This window comes from Podarcis melisellensis (assembly GCF_964234715.1).
Source record: "Podarcis melisellensis genome assembly, chromosome: 1".
Taxonomy (NCBI): domain Eukaryota; kingdom Metazoa; phylum Chordata; class Lepidosauria; order Squamata; family Lacertidae; genus Podarcis; species Podarcis melisellensis.
The window spans coordinates 80472736-80496392 of record NC_138528.1 but is presented as its reverse complement, the minus strand read 5'-3'; the positions used below and the strand labels follow the sequence as shown (position 1 = coordinate 80496392).

The following is a 23657-nucleotide window of genomic DNA, read 5'->3' as shown; positions in this document are numbered from 1 at the left end:
TAGTCCACATTGCATCTAGCAGATGCAATTTGAGTTGAATGACTCAAATTGATTGTTTTTTCGTTATGTATATTTCAACAATCCCAAAGTTTGAGAGTCAGTAGCACAGATGTTGTAAAGGTCATTGTAAACAACCCCACTGAAGAAGATAACACTGGTTAGCCAGACCTCGTTGCTAGTTGTGCAGCCCCCCCCCCCCGCAACATCTAGCTTCAGGGCCCCCAAACTGCAGGTGTGCCACTGCCTCCACAAATGGTAGCAGTAGCAGGATCTTGGAATAAGAAAATGCTAGCAATACTAATATGTGACATATTTTCAAGAACAGTAAAGAAATGCCTTTGGGAAAAGAAGACTCAATACTTTTTGAAAGCAGTCTTTATAAACAAATGTTCCTTCTCAATATTGGTTCTAAACTGCTGGATTTCACTGCAAGCATTTTTTTAAAAAATCAACAGTAACATAAAAATAATTCAGCAGAATCAATTAAGCTGCAATCCTATACCTGCATACTTGGGGGTACATCTCATTAATGACACCCAAAATTGAAGGAGCCAGGGATTACCAGGGCTCTGCCCTAGAACATGGTCAATGAATTAAGGGTGGCTCTGAGCAAGTGCAACACACATTTCCTTCACCACAGTGTAGCCACTTTTCACACCAGACACATGGGACTTCTAGGAGATCTTCCAGATCAGGAGATGTGTCTCCCAGGTACATTTGAACCCGATTTCCCATTTGTAGAATTTAACAATTGGGACACTATCTTTCTTTCTAGGCTGTTTAGTTAATTGGTCGATAAGATACTAAATAAAAGGTTTTTAAATTATTTAAAATAAGTGTCCCTAATTATCAAACAGCGGATTTTAAAGAAGTATTTCATCAAGGGTAGGGAGCCTGTGGTCTTTCAGATGTTGTTGGACTATAGCTCTCATAATCTCTGACCCCTAGGGCTGCATGGAATAGGAGTCCAACAACAGGTCCCCACCCCCATTTAAAATACATATATAGGGTGGAATTCAACATAGCACTAAGTTGGGTATACATGTGAGGAGCTAGGTCTGCTTGTGCAATGGGTCTTTCTCCCCCCCCCCTTCTTGCCCTGCACGCTCACTAATCCTGTTCTGTGGGTTCCCCCAACACTCCAGAGCAGATTGGGGAGGAGAAGAGGGAAGGTCCCATTGCATGAGTGGTCCTCATTCTGTGTGCACATCAACTTAGCTGAATCCATTCTGCTAATAACTAGCAGGAGGCACTTCTTTCAGGCATTCCTTGTTCTTCCTCACACAGGACAGAATATCTCTAAGACAATGCCAACTGTGACACAGAAAACAAATGATAAGATTTCTTTACTCTGGTGACAGCCCTAACATGTTTAAAATAGACAAAATCAGTAGGTCTTTGTATGATCATAGCTAAGATTAATCTTTGTGTCTACCAGGAAGCTACAAAAAATAGGGATAATATGCATGAACCAAATGCACAAAACTGGTTTTATTTAGCTTGCTTGAGTAAGTGTTTGGATACAGCTAAATGTATGGTATTACATATGTGAGAAAAAAATAAACAATGTGAGTCACATTCACAACAGAGGGGAATGTAAGTTTGAGGCCATCATCTTCCCTCCAATGCACTGGTCTTTTCAGCTGAAACAAAAATTTGAATTGACAGAACAGTTTGATTTTCAATAGGAAAGTGAAAATATGTTTCCAGCAACAGAGCACTGGGATTTTCTAACTTCGGGCAACTCTGCCCACATCAACTTGTCTGCTACTGAATCTTCTTATTTTGGCAAAGGATTCTCAGGTGTTCACTTAGAGCTCACCCAACTCTCCCCTTAGGCTGCATAGTTCAGAAGACAGTTGGTAGTAATGGGCAAGCTGGAAAATCCGTCCTGACTTTCTCATTGAGTAGCCTCTGTTAAGCTTCTAAGGAACCCCAGGGGTTCTCCAGAAAACAGGTTGAAAATCACAAGTAGATGGGGATTCCAGGCCCAAATATGGATGGAAATATGGTCACTGAATATGCCATCTGAAGGGCAATCTATAAAGCAGCTTGTTGTTTGTAGAGACAGAAGCAGTCCCTGGGTTTTGGGAGGCAAAGGTTTTGCATGTCAGATTCCCAGACCTTTTGAGGGCCGAACACCTCTGGATCACACAGCTGCCACTTCCAGTAAACCTAATGAACATTCATGCACCATAGATCCCTTTAAGTCACAAAGGCTGGCTTAATAGCAGGCAGTGAGCGCCAGCCCATCCAGTTTCCAGAACAATCCCTGTTCTGTTTGGGACCACAAGCCAACTCCTTGCCATTATTCCACTGCACTTAGAAAGGACGTCAGAGATGGGGGTGAGCATGCCACAGTGGAGAACAATGTACTTTTAAAAACAAACACCATTTAGAGAGGGGGAAAGGAAAGAAAAGCAGCCCCTCTTAGAATAGGACGGTGAAGCGTTTCAAATATTGTCACACCATTGCATGCAGAATATTTAAGGGATATTTGCTGGTTGATTGTTCCTTTTTAAGGTATGCTTGGGGTGAAAGGTCAGCATTACAGAGAACAGAGTAAAGGCAAGGTACAGTGACATCCAGAGCCTGAGAGCTTGGGGTCGTGGCTGTCTCTAAAACAGTAGATGGGGTATCAGTCTTGAGATCCAGTCAAGGATGTCATTGAAGGTGCTGAAGCTGATGCAAATCTCTGGACTTTGGGAGTGGCTGTTTGGCTCCAAGCAGGGTACACAGGATGTGTAGGAAGTTCTCGCATGCTGCCATTGCTCCTGATAGTTAGATCAGGATATACGGCAGCTTGAAGTCTCTCCTCTCCATAAGGCACTTCAGCCTGGGGCTGCTGCTGGTTGCTCTCAGCGAGACATCATCCGTACAAACTCTGCAGGAAGGGGATCCAAATATGTCATCAGGAGGGGAGAGAAAAGCATTTTCCATCAGCTGCTGACCCAGAAAAGGGACTTCTTTTATAGATAACTAGAGAGCATATGGGAACCACCATCTCTCTGTCTGTCTGTCTATCCATCCAGCTCAGTTCCATATATCCCATCCCACTCTTCTAACATTCCATCACATTTTAGAGCATCCTTCCCCAACTTGGTGCCTTCCAGATGTTTTGAACTACAATTCCCATCAGCCCCAGCATGGCCAATGGTCAGGGAGGATGAGAGATGTAGTGCAAAACATCTGAAGTGTACGTAGTTGGGGAAGGCTGCTCTAGTATGACCATGAAATACAAACCAGGACAGGGCTATGCAGATTGAGGCTCAATAAATTCCCACTGAGCTTAACAGAACAATATTTTGCAAAGAATGAAAGTTTAATGTCTCTCATCTCCCCTACTTCCCCCTCCTAACTTTCTTTTTCTCTGCTTTCTCCCCTCTCCTCTCTCCCCGCCCAACCCCACATTGTCTACAACAGCAAAAGTCTCAGACCTACTATAATTGATTGGTATGAAGGATGCTATAATTTAAAAACAGAGGCACTGAATGTACTTTTGTTACTTACAGAAAAATCTTTCAATAAAACATTTAAAAATGTAAATCAGCTGTGAGAAGCAACACTGTTGAGGAAGGGCAAAAGCTGCTCAACACTTTCCTTGCTTCACAGAGTGCAAATTGATTTGGACTCTGCTGTAGTGATGTCCCTGAATCATAAACATATTAACTTTCTCCCATAAGGGCATGGGAAAAGGAAGAGTGCTGTCACTGAAGACACCATCACAGTACAGGCAAAATCTGATTCTGTCATTCAGTTGTGCAACTTCAACTGAAGGGAACTGCATACAGAGCATGGACTATATTAGCATATTAATAGGCCTCTGGTTTAAAATAAAAGCTAGGACCCTGGCTTCCAAATGTTATCTTTATGATCTGATTCCTAACTATCCCCTTAAAATTAGAAGTGACTCCTCCTAAATCCAGTCTTGACTTTCTTCCTTTTCTTTCCTGCATCAAGGATCTACAGCAGGTATGGAATTTCTGGAACAGGGGCCAAAATTGGGCCCAACCCAGGAGTTCAAATGTGGCCCATAAGGCTGTTTTCACCCAAACCATCCCCACCTGCCCCACAGTGATGTCAGGTGTGGGGCAGGTAGAGATGTGGCTGCCAGTGCACTGTAAGACTTCAAGAAGGCTGCGATAGTGCATGGGCGAGGGAAAGCAAGCTTCAAGCACCAGCTGATGGGTGGCAAAGTCATAGCCTGCTGAGGTAGATGCATACGAGTTCCCTGCAGGCAACTTGCTCACACCATCAATACCTCTAAAAGCCAGACTTCAAACTGGTTTGGCAGGACTCACAAAGCCCCATGCCTGGGGCTTCTCAAAGAGACAAGAATAGTGTTTCCAACATTCAGCAACCTGTTGGGCATTTGGGGACTACTGCACACAGGATTTTAGCAGGTCGGGAGGAAAACCCACCTGTCAAGTCATTTGATGTCATAATGGCATCCTGTGATTCAATAGGTGGTCAGTCAAAGTTGGCCCATGGGGAGCAGTCAGATTTGGCCCAAAGAGCCAAAATTGTTACCCACCCCTACTCTACATCCTGCATTCGTTTTCAAAAGCAGGATGAGATCCTCCTCCCAGCCTAAATCCTCACTTCTTTCCCAGTTAGAAAAAGCAAATCATCATCATTATCCCTCAAAGGAAGGACTTTCCTGATACCTTCAAAGTCCACAAGGCCATCCCCATTCAGATCAACATCTTTGAGTATCTCATCCACCTCACGGTAGTTCAGCTGCTGTCCCAAGAGTTTGCGCATGGCTTCCCTTAGCTCAGCTATGCTGATCTGTCCATCGCCATTTGTGTCAAACTGGAAGGAAACAAATAAACAACCCTGATTCCAGCACCTTGTTTAACCATCTACAATATCCACACAAGTCTCTTGTTCTCACCTCCCTGAGCGCAACTGAAGTAGATGGAAGCGTATTGTTCTCTTGGAACGACAAAACCACTTTTTTAAATAAAAAGAAGAAAACTTTTTGCAGTTTGGAAAGTAGTAGAAAAACACATTAAAAAGTGTGGGATGAATGAATGCTTACTGGGAAGACATGTACGGTAAACACCCTGTAAGAAAATCAGGACGAAGGCTGATTCTTATATAATCACCCTGTTTACAAACTACAAGAAAGGAGATTCCAACTAAACATCAGGAAGAACTTTCTGACGGTAATAGCTGTTGGACAATGGAACAGACTCCCATGAGAGGTGGTGGACTCTCCTTCCTTGGAGGTTTTTAAGAAGAGCTTGGATGGTCATGTATGATCTGGTTGAGATTCCTTCATTGCAGGAGGTTGTACTACATGACCGTCAGGGTCCCTGTCTACTCTACAGATTCCATGAAATCAAAACAAATGCTCCATAAAGACTAGTCCAACCACAGCTTAAACTTTGTGAAAGCAAATCAGGATGAATGCTGAACAACCCCATCTGGAAGAGTTCAAATCACAAAATGATGGGTGGGTGGGTGCACTGTTCTCAGGTGGCAGAAAAACTTCAGGAAGGCTGAAGTGACAGTGTCAATCCACTTTCCTTCATGATTGCCACTGACATCCACACATGTACATCAACAGCAAGAGTGAAGTGCTTTAAGTGGCACTGATGAAATCAAATGAAGCAGCCGAGAACTGTTTGTGTAGGGCTGCAATACATCCAGGTTTTCCCAGAATCAGACTGTCAAAATGGCATCATTCTGGGCTTGTGCCCAACTGGCAACATGTCCAGGGAAACCCAGACATATGGCAACTATGGCAATTTTTAAGGGAAAATTCTGTAAAAATCCAAAAAAAGCACCCCAAAAAAGCTCAAAAACTTTGACCAAAAAAAAGCCAACTTTGGATTTTCACTTTTGGGAATATAGTAACCCTACGTTTGTGTTTTGTGTTGCCTGGGAGAACCACTATATGAGAAGACAGCAGAATGAGAAATAAGATTCCTCAAGATACCATCCAGCCACTGTCTGATGCTACTCTCCTCTGGTCCCTCGAGTTGAGTCATGTGACTCTCACCTCTCGGAAGGCATCCCGCAGTTCTTTCACCCCAATCATGTCTGCCGTTTCTGCCAGCATCTTGGGGCCCATCAGTTCCACAAAGTCATCAAAATCCACCTTCCCTCCAGCTATAGATACAGAAAACAGTTTCAGCCAGAGCCAGACAGTGCTGGGTTAGATATTATAGTATATATAATTATACTCTGGGACAATTCACAACCAACATAATGGAATAATTTTCCCATTTGTGCTGCCGTTCCCATCCCTACCCTCTCTGTTGCCACTTCTTGTGTGAAATTTATCTGCTTATGCAGCAAACCAGGAGAGTGAATAGGCTCCCATGAATGCAAACTCTTGAGTCCTTTCAGAAAAGCCACACAGCTGATGACATGTCCTTGCATCAGCTGATTCACACCACCATTTTGCACTTGGTAATTAGGTGCTGCTCCTGCCAAACTGAGTTTATTATACAGTGGTACCTTGGGTTACATATGCTTCAGGTTACATATGCTTCAGGTTACAGACTCTGCTAACCCAGAAATAGTACCTCGGGTTAAGAACTTTGCTTCAGGATGAGGACGGAAATTGTGCTCCGGCGGCGCGGCAGCAGCAGCAGGAGGCCCCATTAGCTAAAGTGGTGCTTCAGGTTAAGAACAGTTTCAGGTTAAGAACAGACCTCCAGAATGAATTAAGTACTTAACCCAAGGTACTACTGTACATGCAAAGTAACTGATCGATCAAACCAGGCATCTCCAGTAATAAACATCTCTTACCTTACAGGGTGGTCGTAAGGATTACTGAGACAAGAACATGCGAAATGCTTTGAACACCCTATACAGATGCTTAAATACAATTTATTGTTAGGCCACAGTCTAGTGCTGCCCCCTCATCCCCTCTGACATTTCTGTGGGGAACTCATGGCCATCCAGCTATTGCTGGATTATAACTTCTAGCATCACAGATCAATGGCCATGCTGGCTGCAGCTAATGGGATCTGGACTCCAACAACATCTGCAGGGCTGCAGGTTCCCTACTTCTACTCTTAGGAGAGATATCCAAGAAGTGTTTGCATCCTCCCCTCCCCCTTTTTGTGTGTGGTCATTTTGCTTGAATGCCCAACTTGATCCAGCAACTGTGAAAATCCATTTCTTCCCCCTGAAACATTATACTGTAGTATTTAACTCAGTAATGCTAGGCACATACTGATCTGCTGAGACAATTCAATGAGCTCCATCTCAGTGGGCATGTAGCCCATGGTTCGCATACATTCCCCCAGGTCTTTGTAGCTGATGTAGCCATCATGGTCCTTGTCAAACTCTCGGAAGGCCTCCTTCAGCTCTAGAAAGAGAAGGGAAGCAATAAGAATCCCCCTGGAAAGCAGGTAATGCATCTGTGTCTTGCAAACACCAAGTAAACGAGAAGGAAGTGGTGGAGTTCTAGCATCTGATTTGCTACACAATGAAGGAGCTGCTATGTTTCACCAACAGCCCTTCCTCACTTTTGGAGTTCAGCTCCAGAAACATATGGCCTTGGCCTGGTATACCTGAAGGAGCGTCTCCACCCCCATTGTCCAGCCTGGATACTGAGATCCAGCATTGGGGGCCTTCTGGCGGTTTCCTCACTGCGAGGAGTGAGGTTACAGGGAACCAGGCAGAGGGCCTTCTTGGCAGTCGTGCCCACCCTGTGGAAGGCCCTCCCATCAGATGTCAAAGAAATAAACAACTATCTGACTTTTAGAAGACATCTGAACACAGCCCAGTATAGGGAAGTTTTTAAAGTTTGATGTTCTATTGTGTTTGATGTTTTAATTTGTTGGAAGCTGCCCAGAGGGGCTGGGACAACCCAGTCAGATAGTGGCATATGAACAACAACAACAGGAATGCCACTAGAGGGATTTTCAATGCTAGTCCAATCAGAACTTTCGTATGAGGGATGAGTCCATAACTGAACTGGCTATCTGATAGCTTCCCTCTAGATGGGGTGGTGGGCCCAGGAGAGGCGAAGGGGGAAAGCAAAGCATACATCTAGACATGGGAGCAAAGCATAAGGAAGCCAGAGGCAAGTTGACAAAGCAACAAGGCAGAGCATTAAGCGAAACCAAAGAAGCTGAGTGAAGCATAGCAGATGCAGTAGACTTCTGGTTGGTTGGACTAATGACTAATGGGCAAGGCAGGATCCATGAGGTTCCCCAAGGACAGGGTTATGCAACGCAGTGACCTCCGGATGTTCTTGGACTACACATCCCATCAGCACCAGCCAGCATGGCCAATTATCAGGGATGATGGGTGTTGTAGGCCAGGAACATCTGGAGGACACCATGTTGGCTAACCCTACCTTAAGAGGTAATGTTGAGCATCAATTTTCTTTTTACCTTCGATCTCCTCTGGTCGCAGCTCTCTGTCCTGGGGAAAGAAAGAGAGTAGAGGTTGACAAGACAGATATCTATCTATCATCTATCTATCTATCTATCATCTATCTATCTATCATCTATCTATCTATCTATCTATCTATCTATCTATCTATCTATCTATCTATCTACTTTGCCTGCCCACATCCAACCTACTGATCTTTTAGTCAGAAGCTGTCCCAGGTTAAGGAAGTCTTCCTTGCCCACTCCATGAACAGAAAAAAAGCTGTTACTCCATGCGGCCTAATTCTGTGCGTGCTTACTTCAAAATAAGTCCCACTATGCTTAAAGGTGCTTCCCACCAAGTCATGCTGCATCACTGTTGGATTCCATGCAAATATTGTGTCAGAATACTGTGGCTACAAATTCCCTGGAGGAAAGCCCTTCTGGCTCCCTGCAGAAAGGCAATAGGGGCAAGTGTTGTTCTTCCAGTGATAGTTCCCTAGGCTTGGTGTTTGTGTAATGCAGCCCAAAGGCTGGTGCGTTTCAGTGGCTAAGAGATTATTAACAGCCCCCTCAGGCAAGTGTTCTATATGGGTGTATTTTGCAACATATTCTTGCCACAATAAAAGTGCATTAATTATATAGTTCTGCTTTAGTTTGTTCTGCAATGTTGCTCCAATGCTCTCACACTGTTACTGTCAAGAAAGGCTACAGCACAACAAAAGCAAGGCAGAAATACTGGTAAGTCAGAATATTTGTGGTATAAAAAAGTTGTGTGGTTGCAGAAGGATGTTATGGGACATACACTGAATGGAAGTGAAACCTTCCCAGGAGCAAACAGTATTGAAAGCAGGAATGTACTTGACGGCCCCAATAGCATAATGAGCACAAATAATCATGGATGCACCAAAGAAAGGGCATCTGAATGCCCCCTGTTTTAGGAAGGCCTTTGCCATGGCTTTTCCATGAACTCACTAGAAGACCTTAAGGAAATCGCTTGTGCTGTCAACCACAGCCTGCCCCCCTTCCCACATATCTGTAATATATAGGTATTTAATACTATCCCACCTTACAGGGTAAGGATTGCAATAAGATGTTTGTGAAGAGCTTCGCACCATTTAAAGCCGTAAACAAAGGTGCTGATCATCACCAACATTGCCTCATTGCCTGGCTGTTAACCTGTGCAACATGGACTCAGTGAAGGCACCCTTTCACTAGCCTATTTCCATGTAGGAATTAGTTTATATACTGCAAAACACAATCTGCATGGTTTTAGATCATGGCATGAACGATTTCTCTTCCATAAGTCCATGGATTGAACAGCGGTGGCACACATCAACCTCCCAATTTATATACCTGTAGCAAAATATAACACTTATGTTTGATTTCTTATGCCACCTTATCTGTGTTTATTCCTTAGTGAAGATTACTCCGCAGGGAGGAAAGAGTAAGATTTCATTATTGGTTTGTCTTTGTTTTTGCTTTTATTATTTGTTTTCTGTTTTTTATATTGTAATTTTATGTTGTGAGCCGCCCTGAGATCTACAAGTATAGGGTGGTACACAAATTTAATAAATAGCAACAATAACAGGCCCAAGCTATGTTCCAGCACAGGGGCATACTGAAGGTTTGAGGAGCAGGGCAGTCCATGCAAACAAAGAAGGGGCAGCTACACTCTCACGTTCAGTATAAATGGTGCAGCAGTAGATGTGCAATACATACGATTTGCGTGATGGCGATGCTCTGGCGCAAGAAGATGCAGGCTGGCCCCACCAAGCCATGCAGGACCGAGTAATTCTGCAATGGTGGATACTGCGTGCCGTCAGCCCCTTCGTCCATGTCGTTGCTGGTAGAGGCAGGGGAGCCAGGAGCCTCGGAGGAGGGCTGCTTATTCTCCTGTAGCATAGCTTGCAATTAGCTAAGTACAGTTAGAGACCCCGATTTCCCCCTCTGTCAGCACCTGGGTGTTTAAGGCCCAGGCTTTAGGGAAGCAGGGTATCTGGTAATGGAGAGTATGGGAAGGGGAGCAACAAAGGGGGAAACAAGACATATGCTAGAGAAATAACACAATTTCCCCCTAAAAGAAACCCACTTTTCTCATCCTTAAATTTATCTCAATGCCTCAGCATCTCTGCTTATTGGGCAATTGCCACAATTAGACAGACCTCCATCTCCACAATGCTGGGGTCCCCAACCTGGTGGCCACAAAGCCTTTGAGCTCCCCGCCCCCACTGCCCTGTTTGTCCTGAGATGGTGAGGATAATTACCATTTTTCTCACTGAAAAGTTCATGAAGCTGAAGGAGGAAGTTGAAATAGCGACACTCCCTCTTGCTTCCTCTCTCAGTTCAAAGAGCTTTTCAAAGTTTGGGTTGGCACCTGAGCAGATGGGCAGAAAGTAAAGCAACCAATAACATAGCAGAGAAAGGGAAGGAATTTGGAAAAGGGAAAGAGAGCAACTATAGGGTGGAAGAATGTATGTTCAAATGAATACACATTAGATCTGACAAAATGGAGCCTCTTAAAACTGTGTGATTTCAATATGAGTTCCCCCTCTTCTGCAAAACCATCCCCAAATCATTGAACCCCTCTATCCTCATTGACCACCTCATAAAGATCACAGATACAGTGTCTTCCAGGGCAATCCTTATGGATACAAGGCACAACCTTCTCGGTAGTGGCACCCTGTGGAATGCCCTCCCACCAGATGTCAAAGAGAAAAACAACTACCAGACTTTTAGAAGACATCTGAAGGCAGTCCTGTTTAGGGAAGCTTTTAATGTTTGACAGACTAATTGTATTTTAATATTCTGTTGGAAGCCACCCAGAGTGGCTGGGGAAACCATGCCAGATAGGCGGGGTAATAATAATAATAATAATAATAATAATAATAATAATAATAATAATGATGATGATGATGATAGTTGTTGCAAGAGTTCCCCAAAAAACAGCCATCAAATCATAGGTAACGTCTCTATATTCAAATATGTGTTCTGGGATTTTTTGTGGTTTTGTTGTAATCCTATGTAAAAACCATAAAAATTCATAAGGATCTGTGTCTTGTCTTGCTAATAAGCTGAAACTTGATCCTGCAGGCCAGCCTAGCAACAAAGAACAAGAATTATCAGAAGGCTTAAGAAAGTTGGCAACAACTTGCCTTCCATTGGCTCTGCCCCCAGGACAGCTGTTGGCATGTCTTAAAGGGAAAGCTACAGGAAATTCACAGGCATTATGGTAATATGGTGCCCTGTGTGGGGCCAAAATTTGACGCCCTCAAAGCCCCAAGTCTCCTTCCCAAAACCAGGTAAGGGAGGTGCCAGGCTGCGAAGGAGGCACAGGGATCTGGCAGGGTCCTAGAGTCTTCCTGACTCCTTCCCATAGCTGTGCAAATGCTAACTCGGCTTTGAGAAGGAGATTGGAGGACTCTAAGACCCTCTCAGAGCTCTCATGCCTCCTTCCCAAAGCCTAGCACTTACTAGGCTTTGGGAAGGTTGGAAGGGGACCCTTGCCCCCCCCCCGCCGCCGCCGCCCCCGCCCCCTGTGCAGGGGAACCAGTTGTGCTACGCTAAATCTACCACTGCCAGGACAGTGAAGAAGGGAATGCCCAGGGCTCCCCCCCCCCATGAGATGGCCTGTGAGTCATTTGAATTTCTCTCTGTATAGGATGTGGAGACAGGTATTTTCCCTAGGAGGATTCAAATACCTGTCTCCACATACTATACAGAGAGAGATGCCACAATTAGCTCTCTTGCTCTCTCTCTCTCTCTCTCTCTCTCTCTCACACACACACACACACACACACACACTAACACACAAAGCAATGACACATATGCTCTAACAACAAGAAACATGCACTAGCACAATTCCTAAGTTTCTTGGCAGTCCCTCTCTGCCTTTCCATACACATCTGCGCCACAGACTTACATTTTATTAAATAGTCCTTTTCCCTCCCTAAAGACTCCCAGGGAACTGCAGTTTTACGCAGAGATCTTTGCCAGAATTCACAGCATTTCACTAAACTCATTATTTGGGACAAGTCATGACAGCTGAATAAAACTGATGTAGCTTTGCAGTGCTAATATCCCTTAACTCTGATTAAATACAGATGAACCTCTACCCAGTGCTAATTCACTAGGGGGGACTGAACACACAGCCCCTGGAAAAGAGGACCTTATGTATAGTAACATTCTCCTCACCCATATGGTTGGATGGTATAGTTGATGGGTCCCTCATGTGGTTATACTGTGGTAATGTGGCTATTACTGTGGTATTCTCTCTCTCTCTCTCTCTCTCTCTCTCTCTCTCTCTGTGTGTGTGTGTGTGTGTGAGAGAGAGAGAGAGAGAGAGAGAGAGTGTTAAATTCAATAATATTGATATATAAAAAAATGGGGGCAAACTGCTTCCTAGCATTTGCAGGGTTGGAGATCTCTCACAGATCTTAACCACTGCCTCCCAGCTTGCTGGGCCCCTTCTGTGGGCTGCTGTCCTCCAGTTCTCTGATTTCTTCCCACTCTTCCTCCTCATCTGACTAATCCCACCAGGATACAGTGGTACCTCTGGTTACGAACTTAATTCGTTCCGGAGGTCCCTTCTTAACCTGAAACCATTCTTAACCTGAAGCACCACTTTAGCTAATGGGGCCTCCAGCTGCTGCCGCACGATTTCTGTTCTCATCCTGAGGTAAAGTTCTTAACCTGAGGTACTACTTCCGGGTTAGCGAAGTCTGTAACCTGAAGTGTTTGTAACCCGAGGTGTATGTAACCCGAGGTACCACTGTATCTCCATGGGGCTCATGCCAAGGACAGACTAGGGCAGCTCCCAACAACTGTCTTGCTCTGCTGTCACCACACACCTCACACCAATTCTGCCTTTTTGGCAGTGACGGCCATGAGGAGGAGGGAAGTGGCAGGTTCATTTTACACATATTTACACCTGAAGCCTTCAATAGAGGGGAGGCAGAACATTATACCCCAAGAGTGTCCCTCATTGCCCTTCTCATAGCTACAGTGAGCTTGGGTTTAAAGTAGCACCCAGTCATGGCTCCTGGAAGTGGTGGAGCATGCATGTGAGTGCCGGGGGAGGGGCAGGACATGGAGGGCAAAAGCAGCCCTCCAGCCCCAAGCCGCTTTGTGAGGCTGGAATGATCCCAGCCTTGCAAAGTGGCACAGGGCTGACTTGGGGAGGGTGGTGTGAGCAGTGTGCCCCACCCCAGGAAAATGCACCACGCTACGCCCCTGGCCTTTCAGTGCAGCATCTTTCAGCCAGCGCCACATGGAGTTCTCCCCTTCCTGCTTCTCCTTCCCATAAAAAAAACCCTTGCCAAGAAACGTCTCCCCTTCTGTCTGCTTGTCCCCTTTCTACCTGCTATTCCAAGCCTAGTCTTAAAAGGTGACCATTTTCCTGTGACCTCCATCATCTTCATTGCTCAGTGTAACAGTGGCAACCTCCATTGGAAGAGACCAAAGGATTTTATTGTGATGGGCCACCAACACATTTTGTCATGCTTAACAGCTTCTATCCCAGGTGAGCCCCTAGCCTGGAAAAGGAGCTTAGCCTGTATTTTTCTACTGACCTGGCATCTTTCCTTCAATATGCTAAATATTATCTAAATTATAACACTTTATTGAATTCTAGCATTCACTAACTCTAGCAGTTATGGGTGCCCTTGCATCCTCAAACTCTGTTACCCCAGATCTGTAACAATAGCAAAAGGGAGGGGGGAAGGATAATCCATGCAATGAATTAACTCATTATTTAGCTCCTTCATATTTTCCGACATGGTCCCATTTGTTTAAGTGAATGAACTGGGGCTCCTCCCAAAGGTCCCCCAGACCATAAATCTGCCACTGGTCATGTGCCTTCTATGCTCAGGCACTGGTGGCAATACATACCATACAATGACATGCAAGAATATGAGAGATACCATACATTGTGACACCCAAAACCCATAGAACTTCTATTATATCAGGAGCATACTGAGGCTCACCTGGTTGAATCTTCATTGACACAATCCACAAACAGGCCTTGTATGATATACCAAGAGAAGAAGGAAGCATTGAATGAAATCTAGGAGTTTGAGGTTGTTATTGTTCGCTTAGATGCAAGAAAAGCAAAGAGGATCTAGATGCTGGCCTAAGAAAGACTAAGTAGACAAGAGAAAAGGGGACCAAGTAGATGGAGAAAAGGGGGTCACTGAAGCCTTCTGCAGACACTATTCTGAAGAACACACCTGCCTTCATTCTAATAACCTGGAGCATTGGAACCTGGCCTTCGTAGGAATCAGAGATGATGCCACAGCCCCCCATCTGGAGTGGTACCACAGGGGCCTAGCATTCTCGCCATGTTCCCTCAGATAACTGACCTCAGCCATGGGGCTTCAACCACTGACAGGAATCCATGCACACACTCTGGGAAGCGAGGAAAGTAGACAGACAGACATGCAGAGAACAAGCCACACACAGGAATTCCAACACAAAGGCATGAAGATGTAAGGATGAAAAGGGGCACCCCCCCTCCGTCCTCTCCCCCTACCTTGGAGAGCCGCCTGCCCGGTGTTTTGGTGCAGTTGCCCATGGCTGCTAAGTCCCCCCCATCCCACAGAGCACAGTATGGGGCTGGAGGCAGCTGGCGCCGATGGCAGATATATATATTTTTATAGTAACAAGTGATTCTCTTCCTGGGAGGTTTAGACGCTTTGGGGATTTTCAGGGTTTTTATTGTTGAATATATCCAGAATATTAAGGGAAAGTGAACAGAGGGGGGTGGAGGGAGGGAGGGCGTGGGCCACAGCCATAATCCTCAGGATTATATGCAACTCAATCATAGATGGTGCTAAAGCAGAGAGAGCAGGGAGCAGGCAAGCAGCTCTTCTTTAAAGCATTTTAACTCCACAGTGGCCCAGGAAGGAGAGGGCCAGTCCCGCCTTGTCCTTCCTGACTCACATCCAAAAGCCCCACTCAGATGCTGTCTATAAGCGGTTGAAAAGGATGGCTGCCCATCAACATGCCCCCTCCCCTCAGAGCAGTGAGGCCATAATCTCCCGTGACAATCAACGAGATTTTCAAATCTTTGTTCCAGGGAGTGGCTGCGTCCACTGAGCTCTGATGCTGAGAGACCCAGCCACATTATTGGGCGAGCGAGATGGTGTGGTGGGGGCAGGGTGGGGCGGGGATAGGGCTAGGGCTAGGGGAAGTGTGCATTACCAATTGTCAGTCAGACTTACTGGTTGGCCACAAGATGTGAACCAGTTAGCAGAATCCACTGTATTATTTATAGACTCACAGTGCGTTTTCATGAGTGACGTTAAGAACTCCTCTTCATCCCTAATGCATTACTTGCAGATGTTGCTCCCCCCCCCCATGCAGAAGGGAAATTGGAAATTTTCGTTCAGAGGCTAGTTCTGATCTTCAGGACTCTTATTTGGGAAGTGAAAACACAACCCTTATATCATTTGTGAAAATGTACCGGTATCTGAATCTTAACAGTTCATGTTAAAACTGGATTAAGTGAGATTGACCTAACTACTTTTTTTCTTGAAAATCTCCCCCTGTCCACCCCCTTAAAAGAAAGATAGCAACTTCCTTAAGCAACTGCAGGATATAAAATAAGGCTAGATCCATCTGAAGTGTTTCACAGCTCATGGGCTACAGATTTTAGAGTTGGCAATGGTGGTGTGATAAAGCAAGTCATTGTACAAAGCATTTACAATCACTTTTTCCTGCCCTGCCTTTTTACTAGTCAAACAGGTTTTGCAGATTTATAGGATAAAAGAAATGAGTCACACTGCTGGCTGGGACTGATGGGAGTTATAGTCCAGAACAGCTGGAGAGCACCAGGTTAGTGAAGATCGTCTTATGACTTTTTATATGTAAGTGAAGAGACTGCCAAGTATTCTGACGCACATTTCCAAGGTGAAGGTCAAATATCAAGGTTTTAAACAACAAATCTCAACTTCTGCAAACTATCACTTTAACTGTATTGAATTCACATTCTTAGCACTCTTCTTTTGTCCCATCAAATATAAAAGGTAAAGGTAAAGGTACCCCTGCCCGTACGGGCCAGTCTTGCCAGACTCTAGGGTTGTGCGCTCATCTCACTCTAGAGGCCGGGAGCCAGCGCTGTCCGCAGACACTTCCGGGTCACATGGCCAGCGTGACAAGCTGCATCTGGCGAGCCAGCGTAGCATACGGAACGCCATTTACCTTCCCGCTGGTAAGCGGTCCCTATTTATCTACTTGCACCCGAGGGTGCTTTCGAACTGCTAGGTTGGCAGGCGCTGGGACCAAAGGACGGGAGCACATCCCGCCGCGGGGATTCGAACCACCGACCATGCAATCAGCAAGTCCTAGGCGCTGAGGTTTTACCCACAGTGCCACCCGCGTCCCCCTCCCATCAAATATACAAGGTGATAATTTCACAGTGCCTATGTGGCCCTCAGGACTTAATGCGCACCAGACCCCATATCCCCAGGCCATGCCCCTCAAGAGTCCTAGAGTATCTACTCTGAGTGAAACACAGCCAGGCACCAATTAATACTGTACATCTCACCATAGTAGGGAAGTTGCCTGAACTGTTGATGGACAGCTTCAGGGCTCCTGCACACTCTTCATTCTTATGATTCTGTATCATGAAGCCAAAATTCAGACCTGACAGCCCTTGAGAGGACTCCTTTACATACTTTTTAAAAGTACACTGGCCTCCCTCGTTTGGGTGGCCAAGTATAGACAACTCCCTGTTTGTGTAGGAGTTGCGTGCCAACACACCATGCACATCGGCACCATCATGCCATGCCTTCCCTTCTGCCGCTGTCCCACTCCATCCATGTTCTGCCCCCCTCTGAGGCCGAAAATGGTGCTGAACATGCGCTAATAGGGTGTTTCCTGTACTGCTGCTACTACTCCTGAGTAACACCAGTAGGGAAGGGCCCCCACATTCTTATGGGAGGACATCAAGAGGCAGTGTCAGAGACAGGACCAGCCTGAATCAACACCTGGGGCACTGTTGCTGACCTGCCAGTATTGGTACGCTGTGCAAGAGCCTGCACACAGCCCAGCAACCACTTACCAGCTGGACAAATGGATGGTGCTGATCCAGCCTTCCTCTGCTTCCAGCACCACCACTGGAGACTCCTCCCTGGTCTCTACTCAGCACCGAAAGCCAAGTATCACTTCCTCCTGCATCACCTCACTAGGGCGCTGGCCACTTTAAAAGTAATTATATTATACAACTTGTCAATGGGGGCAACTCAACCCACCATTTCGGGACTGTGTTGTCCAAGAACACAGCTCGATCCAGCTCATGAGGCTCCATTAAGGCAGCAGGGCCTGGAGATGTGATGGTGCCATTTCCTGTATTCTCGTCAGCTGCAAGTGAACTCCTTGGAGAGTATTTACACACCTTATCTCTGTAACCTTGCATATCAATAACTATGATAAAAAGCCACATCCTGTTTTCTCACTGTAAGAGCATGGCAGACATTTTGAATGCTATGATGTTGTGCAATTTTGTGTCCCGAAAAAGTGCTCCTCTCAAAAAAGTGCTTTATTCGGGGCCATGATTTTGTGTGGCACCCTAAAAGATTAGTTTTGGGGCACCATGTGATCAATGCCCCGAAAACCCCCCATATATTTTGGGCTCCATAATTTTGCATGGGTCAAGTAACTTGTGTGGGAGTATGGGCGGAAAGACGCATGTCCCGGTTTGGGGACTCAAGATGTTGGAGGTCTCCCTTCTCACTAGCTCTTTCTTCAGTCTGGGACATATCATGTTTTAAGGTGAAAGCGTTGATCCCCCATCATATGTTTGAGATGGGGGGGGGGACAGAGGATTAGGCTTTTTTTCTGCAGGAAGAGAAGGTGAGATCCTCCTGGGATGTGACAAAAGCCCATGACTTGCTGGGGAACCTCAGCTTCACAGAACCCTCCATTTTCAGTCCCCTCACCATTTGCCCTCTCTGTCCCCTCCCTGCCTCCCTTGGCCCAGTTACCTGCCCAAATACAGAGGTGAGGATGGGCTCCATCGCCCAGAGGCTTGGGCATTCATCTTCCACGTGAGCTGAGCTGGCCCTTCCCGTCACCCCTGGCAACAGCTGGTCTTTGGGATCGACCGTTCTGATCAAGCTTGCTCCATCCTCCAGTCGGTGGTGTTGGGTGCCATAGAGGGTCACAGAGGCGGCAGCAGCGGTGGTTGCCTCCGAAGTGCTCCTGGACCTGGCTGGCTCCATGAGCCGCTTGTCTCCTTCCCGGGCCTGACTGCCTGTCCTGCGGGTCCGCGCACTCTTGGAGCGTCGGTGAGAACCGCTTTGCGAAAGAGCCCGAGATGCTCTCAGTGCCGGTGTCTCGCTGCTCTGCCGTTGGGTCTCCCGGAGAAAAAAGAACATGTTGAGAGCCGGGGAAGAGCTGGGCCCCTTTCTCTATCCCTTCCTCCTGCAGACAGTCTCTGAGGTCTCTCTGGTAAGGCCTAGCTCCTCTCCACACTACCTTGATCTGTCTCTCTGGCTCCTACCCTCACATACCTTCTCTACTGCACTCTTGGGTCTGCCTAAACTCTCCTCCCTGGAGCCATGCATCTGTTTCGCTGTCTCTTGCTGGTTGCCGCACTATTCTGTGTTGCTGCCACACTTAGCCATGTGCTCCTTCACATGGGTGCTTGCCTCTCTTAGCTGCCTGCCATATTTCTAGGGATCTTTCTCTGAAGTAACAAGTACCCCACCTGCCCCCCACTTTCAATACCTGCCTGGCTCCCGTTCTACATTCCTCCCTCCAGCATCTTCCTCCCCCTGAAGCTCCTTCCTCTTTCCCTCCTCTTGACCTCCTGCTCCTTCCTTATCTCCTCACTCCTTGAGGCACCTTTCCTCTTTGCTCTCCGCCTCAGAGATCTTCCCTGGGCAAATCCGCTTAAGGGATCAACACTTGTGCTCCCCAGGTCCCTGGGCTGGCATGGGAGGGAGGGAGGGGGGCACCTGCTCCTGCCACAGCTCTTTCCCCCACTCTCCATCCAAACCTAATCAAGTCATCTTCTCATTACTGCAGGGAGAGCGAGATTGAAGCAGGAGGATGCAGAGGGAATCTGAGCTTATCAGGTCAGACACACGACCCGGCCTGGTTCTGCTTTCCACTAATGTTGCAAACAAGGTAAAACAACCCCCCTAGAGCAGGAAACTCAAGAGGCATCAAAGGCCGCAGAACACAGATTGAGCACAGGTTCTATGGCATCACCTGTGTGTGTGCCCCTGGGCTAGAAAGGAGGGCTGTAGGGAAATGAGGCAGGAGTAAAGAATATTTCTGTCCCACATCTCCCAGCTCTCCTTTGTCCAGTGGCCTGTTTTGAAACAATGCACCTCAGAAAATAATGGCCTTCCTTCTTCTGTGGCCCGACATCTATAGCATCTCGTTTTATTTTGACATTTACAAGTGCCTTCCTTGTGCCCCGCTCTCTCCTCATCAAGTCCTGTGGTGTTTTCCTTTCGCCCTCCCACTCTGTGACGGCCTGTTCCCTGACACATCCTCAACAGCCCTCCCATTTCTAAGCAGGAGCCTCTGTGGCTAAGTCAATTAAGTCGGACCCCACCTGTGGTCCTTGGCACCTCGCCGACCCTCCGGATGGCAGAGATGCGATTCCTGGCAGCGCTGCAACTGGGGCTGTTGCGCAGACAACTCATGGTTTATTCAATGCAAAGCTGGCGAGATTCCAGTGGCAATGGTAACTAGACCCCACCTAGCTAGCGCAGACAATGCCAAGGCTCCTGGGCTCAGTCTTTACACTCCCCAGCTCACATCAGTGGAAGCAAGGAGAATTATTCATTGAGGAAACAAGCCACAGAGTTGCTGCGCCCAACGCTTGACCCATAAAAAGATCTCTCTATCTGGTCTAAGGACCAAGACCTCTGTCCCATGAGCTCTCCTCTTCACATGTACAAAACATCCCCCCAAAATCTGCACAGCATGTCTGGCAGTATGGGAAGAGGAATATCCCCACAGTTTAACATATTAGAACCTTGTTGCCCTGGGGTGAAATATGTTAACTGATGTTTAATGGGTGCCTCTGTTGGCTCTACAGGGATGCGGGTGGCGCTGTGGGTTAAACCACAGAGCCTAGGACTTGCTGATCAGAAGGTGAGCAGTTCGAATCCCCGCGACGGGGTATTGCTCGGTCCCTGCTCCTGCCCACCTAGCAGTTCGAAAGCATGTCAAAGTGCAAGTAGATAAATAGGTACCGCTCCAGCAGGAAGGTAAAATGGTGTTTCTGTGTGCTGCTCTGGTTTGCTGGCCACATGACCCGGAAGCTGTACGCCGGCTCCCTCGGCCAATAAAGCGAAACGAGCGCCACAACCCCAGAGTCGGTCACGACTGGACCTAATGGTCAGGGGTCCTTTACTGTTGGCTCTAGTGCCAACCCAACAGAGCTGAACTTTAGGGAAGCTTTTAATGTTTGATGCATTATGGTATTTTAATATTTTGTTGGAAGCCGCACCAGAGTGGCTGGGGAAGCCCAGCCAGATGGGCGGGGTATAAATAATAAATTATTATTATATTATTATTATAACTTGATGGGTGAATTCTCTCACCGCCCCATCAGTGCTTCTGTCTCACCTCCCATCTCCCAAAGGGACCCATGTAATGAAAGAACACAGTAAGAGACGACTGGATCAGGCCAATGGCCCATCTAGTCAAGCATCCTGTTCTCACAGTGGCCACTCAGAAGCCTGTGGGAAAGAAGCAAGTAAGACCTGAGCACAAGATCCGTCTCCCCTCTTGCGGTTTCCAGCAACTGGTATTCTGAAACATTTCTGCCTGCAACCATGATGGCAGGGCAGAGCCATCAATAGCCCTCTCCTCCATGCATTTGTCTAATCCTCTTTTTAAACCGTCCAAGTTGGTGGCCATCACTGCCTCCTGCGGGAGCAAGTTCCATAGTTTAACTATGCGCTGCAAAAAGAAGCACTTTCTTTTATCCGTCCCCAATTTTGCATGTAAACAAGGAGTGGGGTACACTTTTCAGCCTAAGTGCCACATTCCCTCGTGGGTGACCATTGGGTCGTGTGCGCCAGTGGGAGGTGATGCCAGAGACAAAAGTGGGCAGAGCACTGAATGTGACTCTTTGTGCAGTAGGCAGCATTTCAACTACACAACAGTCAGAGGTTTCCACACATGCTCATGCCTCTTTCCATTGAGACAAGCAAGAGACATTCCATGACACATTCCACTCAAGCTAAAGCACTCGGAGAGGGTGAGAAAGCAGGAGGTAGAGCTGATGGAGGTGAGTACCCCCAGTTAAACACCCAAGGAAACGTTGCTATCATCCTCCTTTGTTATTGGTCAAATGGGGGGAATATATATATATATATATATATATATATATATATGCAGGTTTTGGTGTCCTCGGGTGTCTTCCCGTGTAAAAGTTGGGGTGTCTAGGCGACGTTTCGACGAGGTCTCACTCGTCATCTTCAGGCTGGTGCTTTCGGCTTCTTGTTACTGGAACAGAGCAGGATCTCAGTGTTTGAGTTCCTATAAATACTGTTGAGGGGGTGTGGTGTATAGCCTCCAATGTTCTGGGCAGAGAGGAAGTTCCCAGGCTAGTGTGCCTTTTCTTCTTTTGTTCCTTAATTACTTGAGGGATATCTTGAGTGATTTCTTGAGTGATATCCTGAGTACCACTTAGGTGGGTCATTAGGTGTGGATTAGTTGCTAAAGTCTTTGTGTCTTGACCTCTTGAACTTTGTGAAGAGTTTTTCTGAGAAGATGGCTGTACTGCACTTAGTTGTGCTCTGGCTTGGCTTCGTGTATAGGGGCGAGCTGTGGTTTTGTGGCCTGTGTCAGCCAGATCTGTGTAGGGATTGCAGGGGGGTGCAGCATCCGGATCCCTACACAGGCCACAAAACCACAGCTCGCCCCTATACACGAAGCCAAGCCAGAGCACAACTAAGTGCAGTACAGCCATCTTCTCAGAAAAACTCTTCACAAAGTTCAAGAGGTCAAGACACAAAGACTTTAGCAACTAATCCACACCTAATGACCCACCTAAGTGGTACTCAGGATATCACTCAAGAAATCACTCAAGATATCCCTCAAGTAATTAAGGAACAAAAGAAGAAAAGGCACACTAGCCTGGGAACTTCCTCTCTGCCCAGAACATTGGAGGCTATACACCACACCCCCTCAACAGTATTTATAGGAACTCAAACACTGAGATCCTGCTCTGTTCCAGTAACAAGAAGCCGAAAGCACCAGCCTGAAGATGACGAGTGAGACCTCGTCGAAACGTCGCCTAGACACCCCAACTTTTACACGGGAAGACACCCGAGGACACCAAAACCTGCATTCCTGTACCCGTGAAAATCTACGAAAGCAAATATATATATATATATATATAAAATTGTCCAGCAGCACCTTTAGAGACCAACTAAGTTTGTTCCTGGTATAAGCTTCCGTGTGCATGCACACTTCTTCAGATACACTGAAAAGAGTTCATTAGATGAACGAATCTTGTTCTTCCCCCCAGTGGAAGTACCATCTGCACCTCATTGAAGAGCACAGAAAACAATGCCAAGTGACGCAGGTGTGAAAGGCATTCATAATGCCCTGGGGAAAGCGACAGCAGCCATGGAGAGCTCACAAGGGGTAGCGCATCTCAATGGCCATGGCTCAGACCAGGCAACAGTGTATAGCAACTGTCTCCCATCCGTGTCCTCAGCTGATATTACAGCAGTCAGCCACCTCCTCCTCACTCCTGTTGCTGCTAGCATTGCTCTCATTTGCGTGGTTGAAGGCTTCCTTTACACCAACAGAGTATGCTGGGAAGTACAGACACCATACATTTTCCTGAAGAAGACCTGTCTTTGCCCAGGTTTACATGCAGAGTAGGGTGGAAAAGGTAAAGGAATAGGGAGAGGCTTGAGTCTGGGGGAAAGGCAGGATATAAATAAATAAAATAGATAAGTGAATAATAAAAAGTGGCAAGGTTAGGGCAGGTACTATAACAGAAGACTGAGTAGTCACGGGCAGAGTTGTAAAGTAAAGCTACAGTGATCCAGGAAAAGCTTTTTAGTGAGAGTGTGGGAATGAATGATGGCTGCAGGCATTGCAAACAAAGAGGTGCAAAGTCCTTTTCCCTTTATATCTTTTAGATACTGTGAGCCTGAGGGATGGGTTTGCCTTGTGTTTTGTTGAAGCTGCTTTGGAAACTAATCTAACAAAAAAATGGGGTAAAAAGGCTTTAAATAAACATTGTTAGTGCAGTATCACTCAGATCAGATAAGGACCAGGGAAATCCAGGTTCAAATCCACACTCAGTCACGAAACTCACTGGGCAACCTT

The 23657-nt window shown here is 46.5% G+C and overlaps 1 protein-coding gene across 7 annotated transcripts; it reads right to left on the bottom strand.

Moving 5' to 3' along the window:
• Window positions 1–1472: 1472 nt before the first annotated feature.
• Window positions 1473–19231, bottom strand: CABP2 (calcium binding protein 2). Of its 7 annotated transcripts, none has more exons than XM_081906356.1 (7): window positions 17404–17528; window positions 10065–10238; window positions 8364–8394; window positions 7196–7330; window positions 6011–6120; window positions 4668–4815; window positions 1473–2884 (listed from the first exon to the last, which is right to left on the bottom strand). In XM_081906356.1, exons 2-7 carry the CDS (start codon window positions 10179–10181, stop codon window positions 2859–2861), a joined length of 567 nt encoding a protein of 188 aa, XP_081762482.1. In that variant the 5' UTR covers window positions 10182–10238; window positions 17404–17528; the 3' UTR covers window positions 1473–2858. The 7 variants fall into 7 exon arrangements, with proteins under 7 accessions (XP_081762482.1, XP_081762483.1, XP_081762481.1 ...); XM_081906357.1 differs by lacking the exon at window positions 17404–17528 and adding an exon at window positions 15622–15641; XM_081906355.1 differs by lacking the exon at window positions 17404–17528 and adding an exon at window positions 13271–13365.
• Window positions 19232–23657: the final 4426 nt, after the last annotated feature.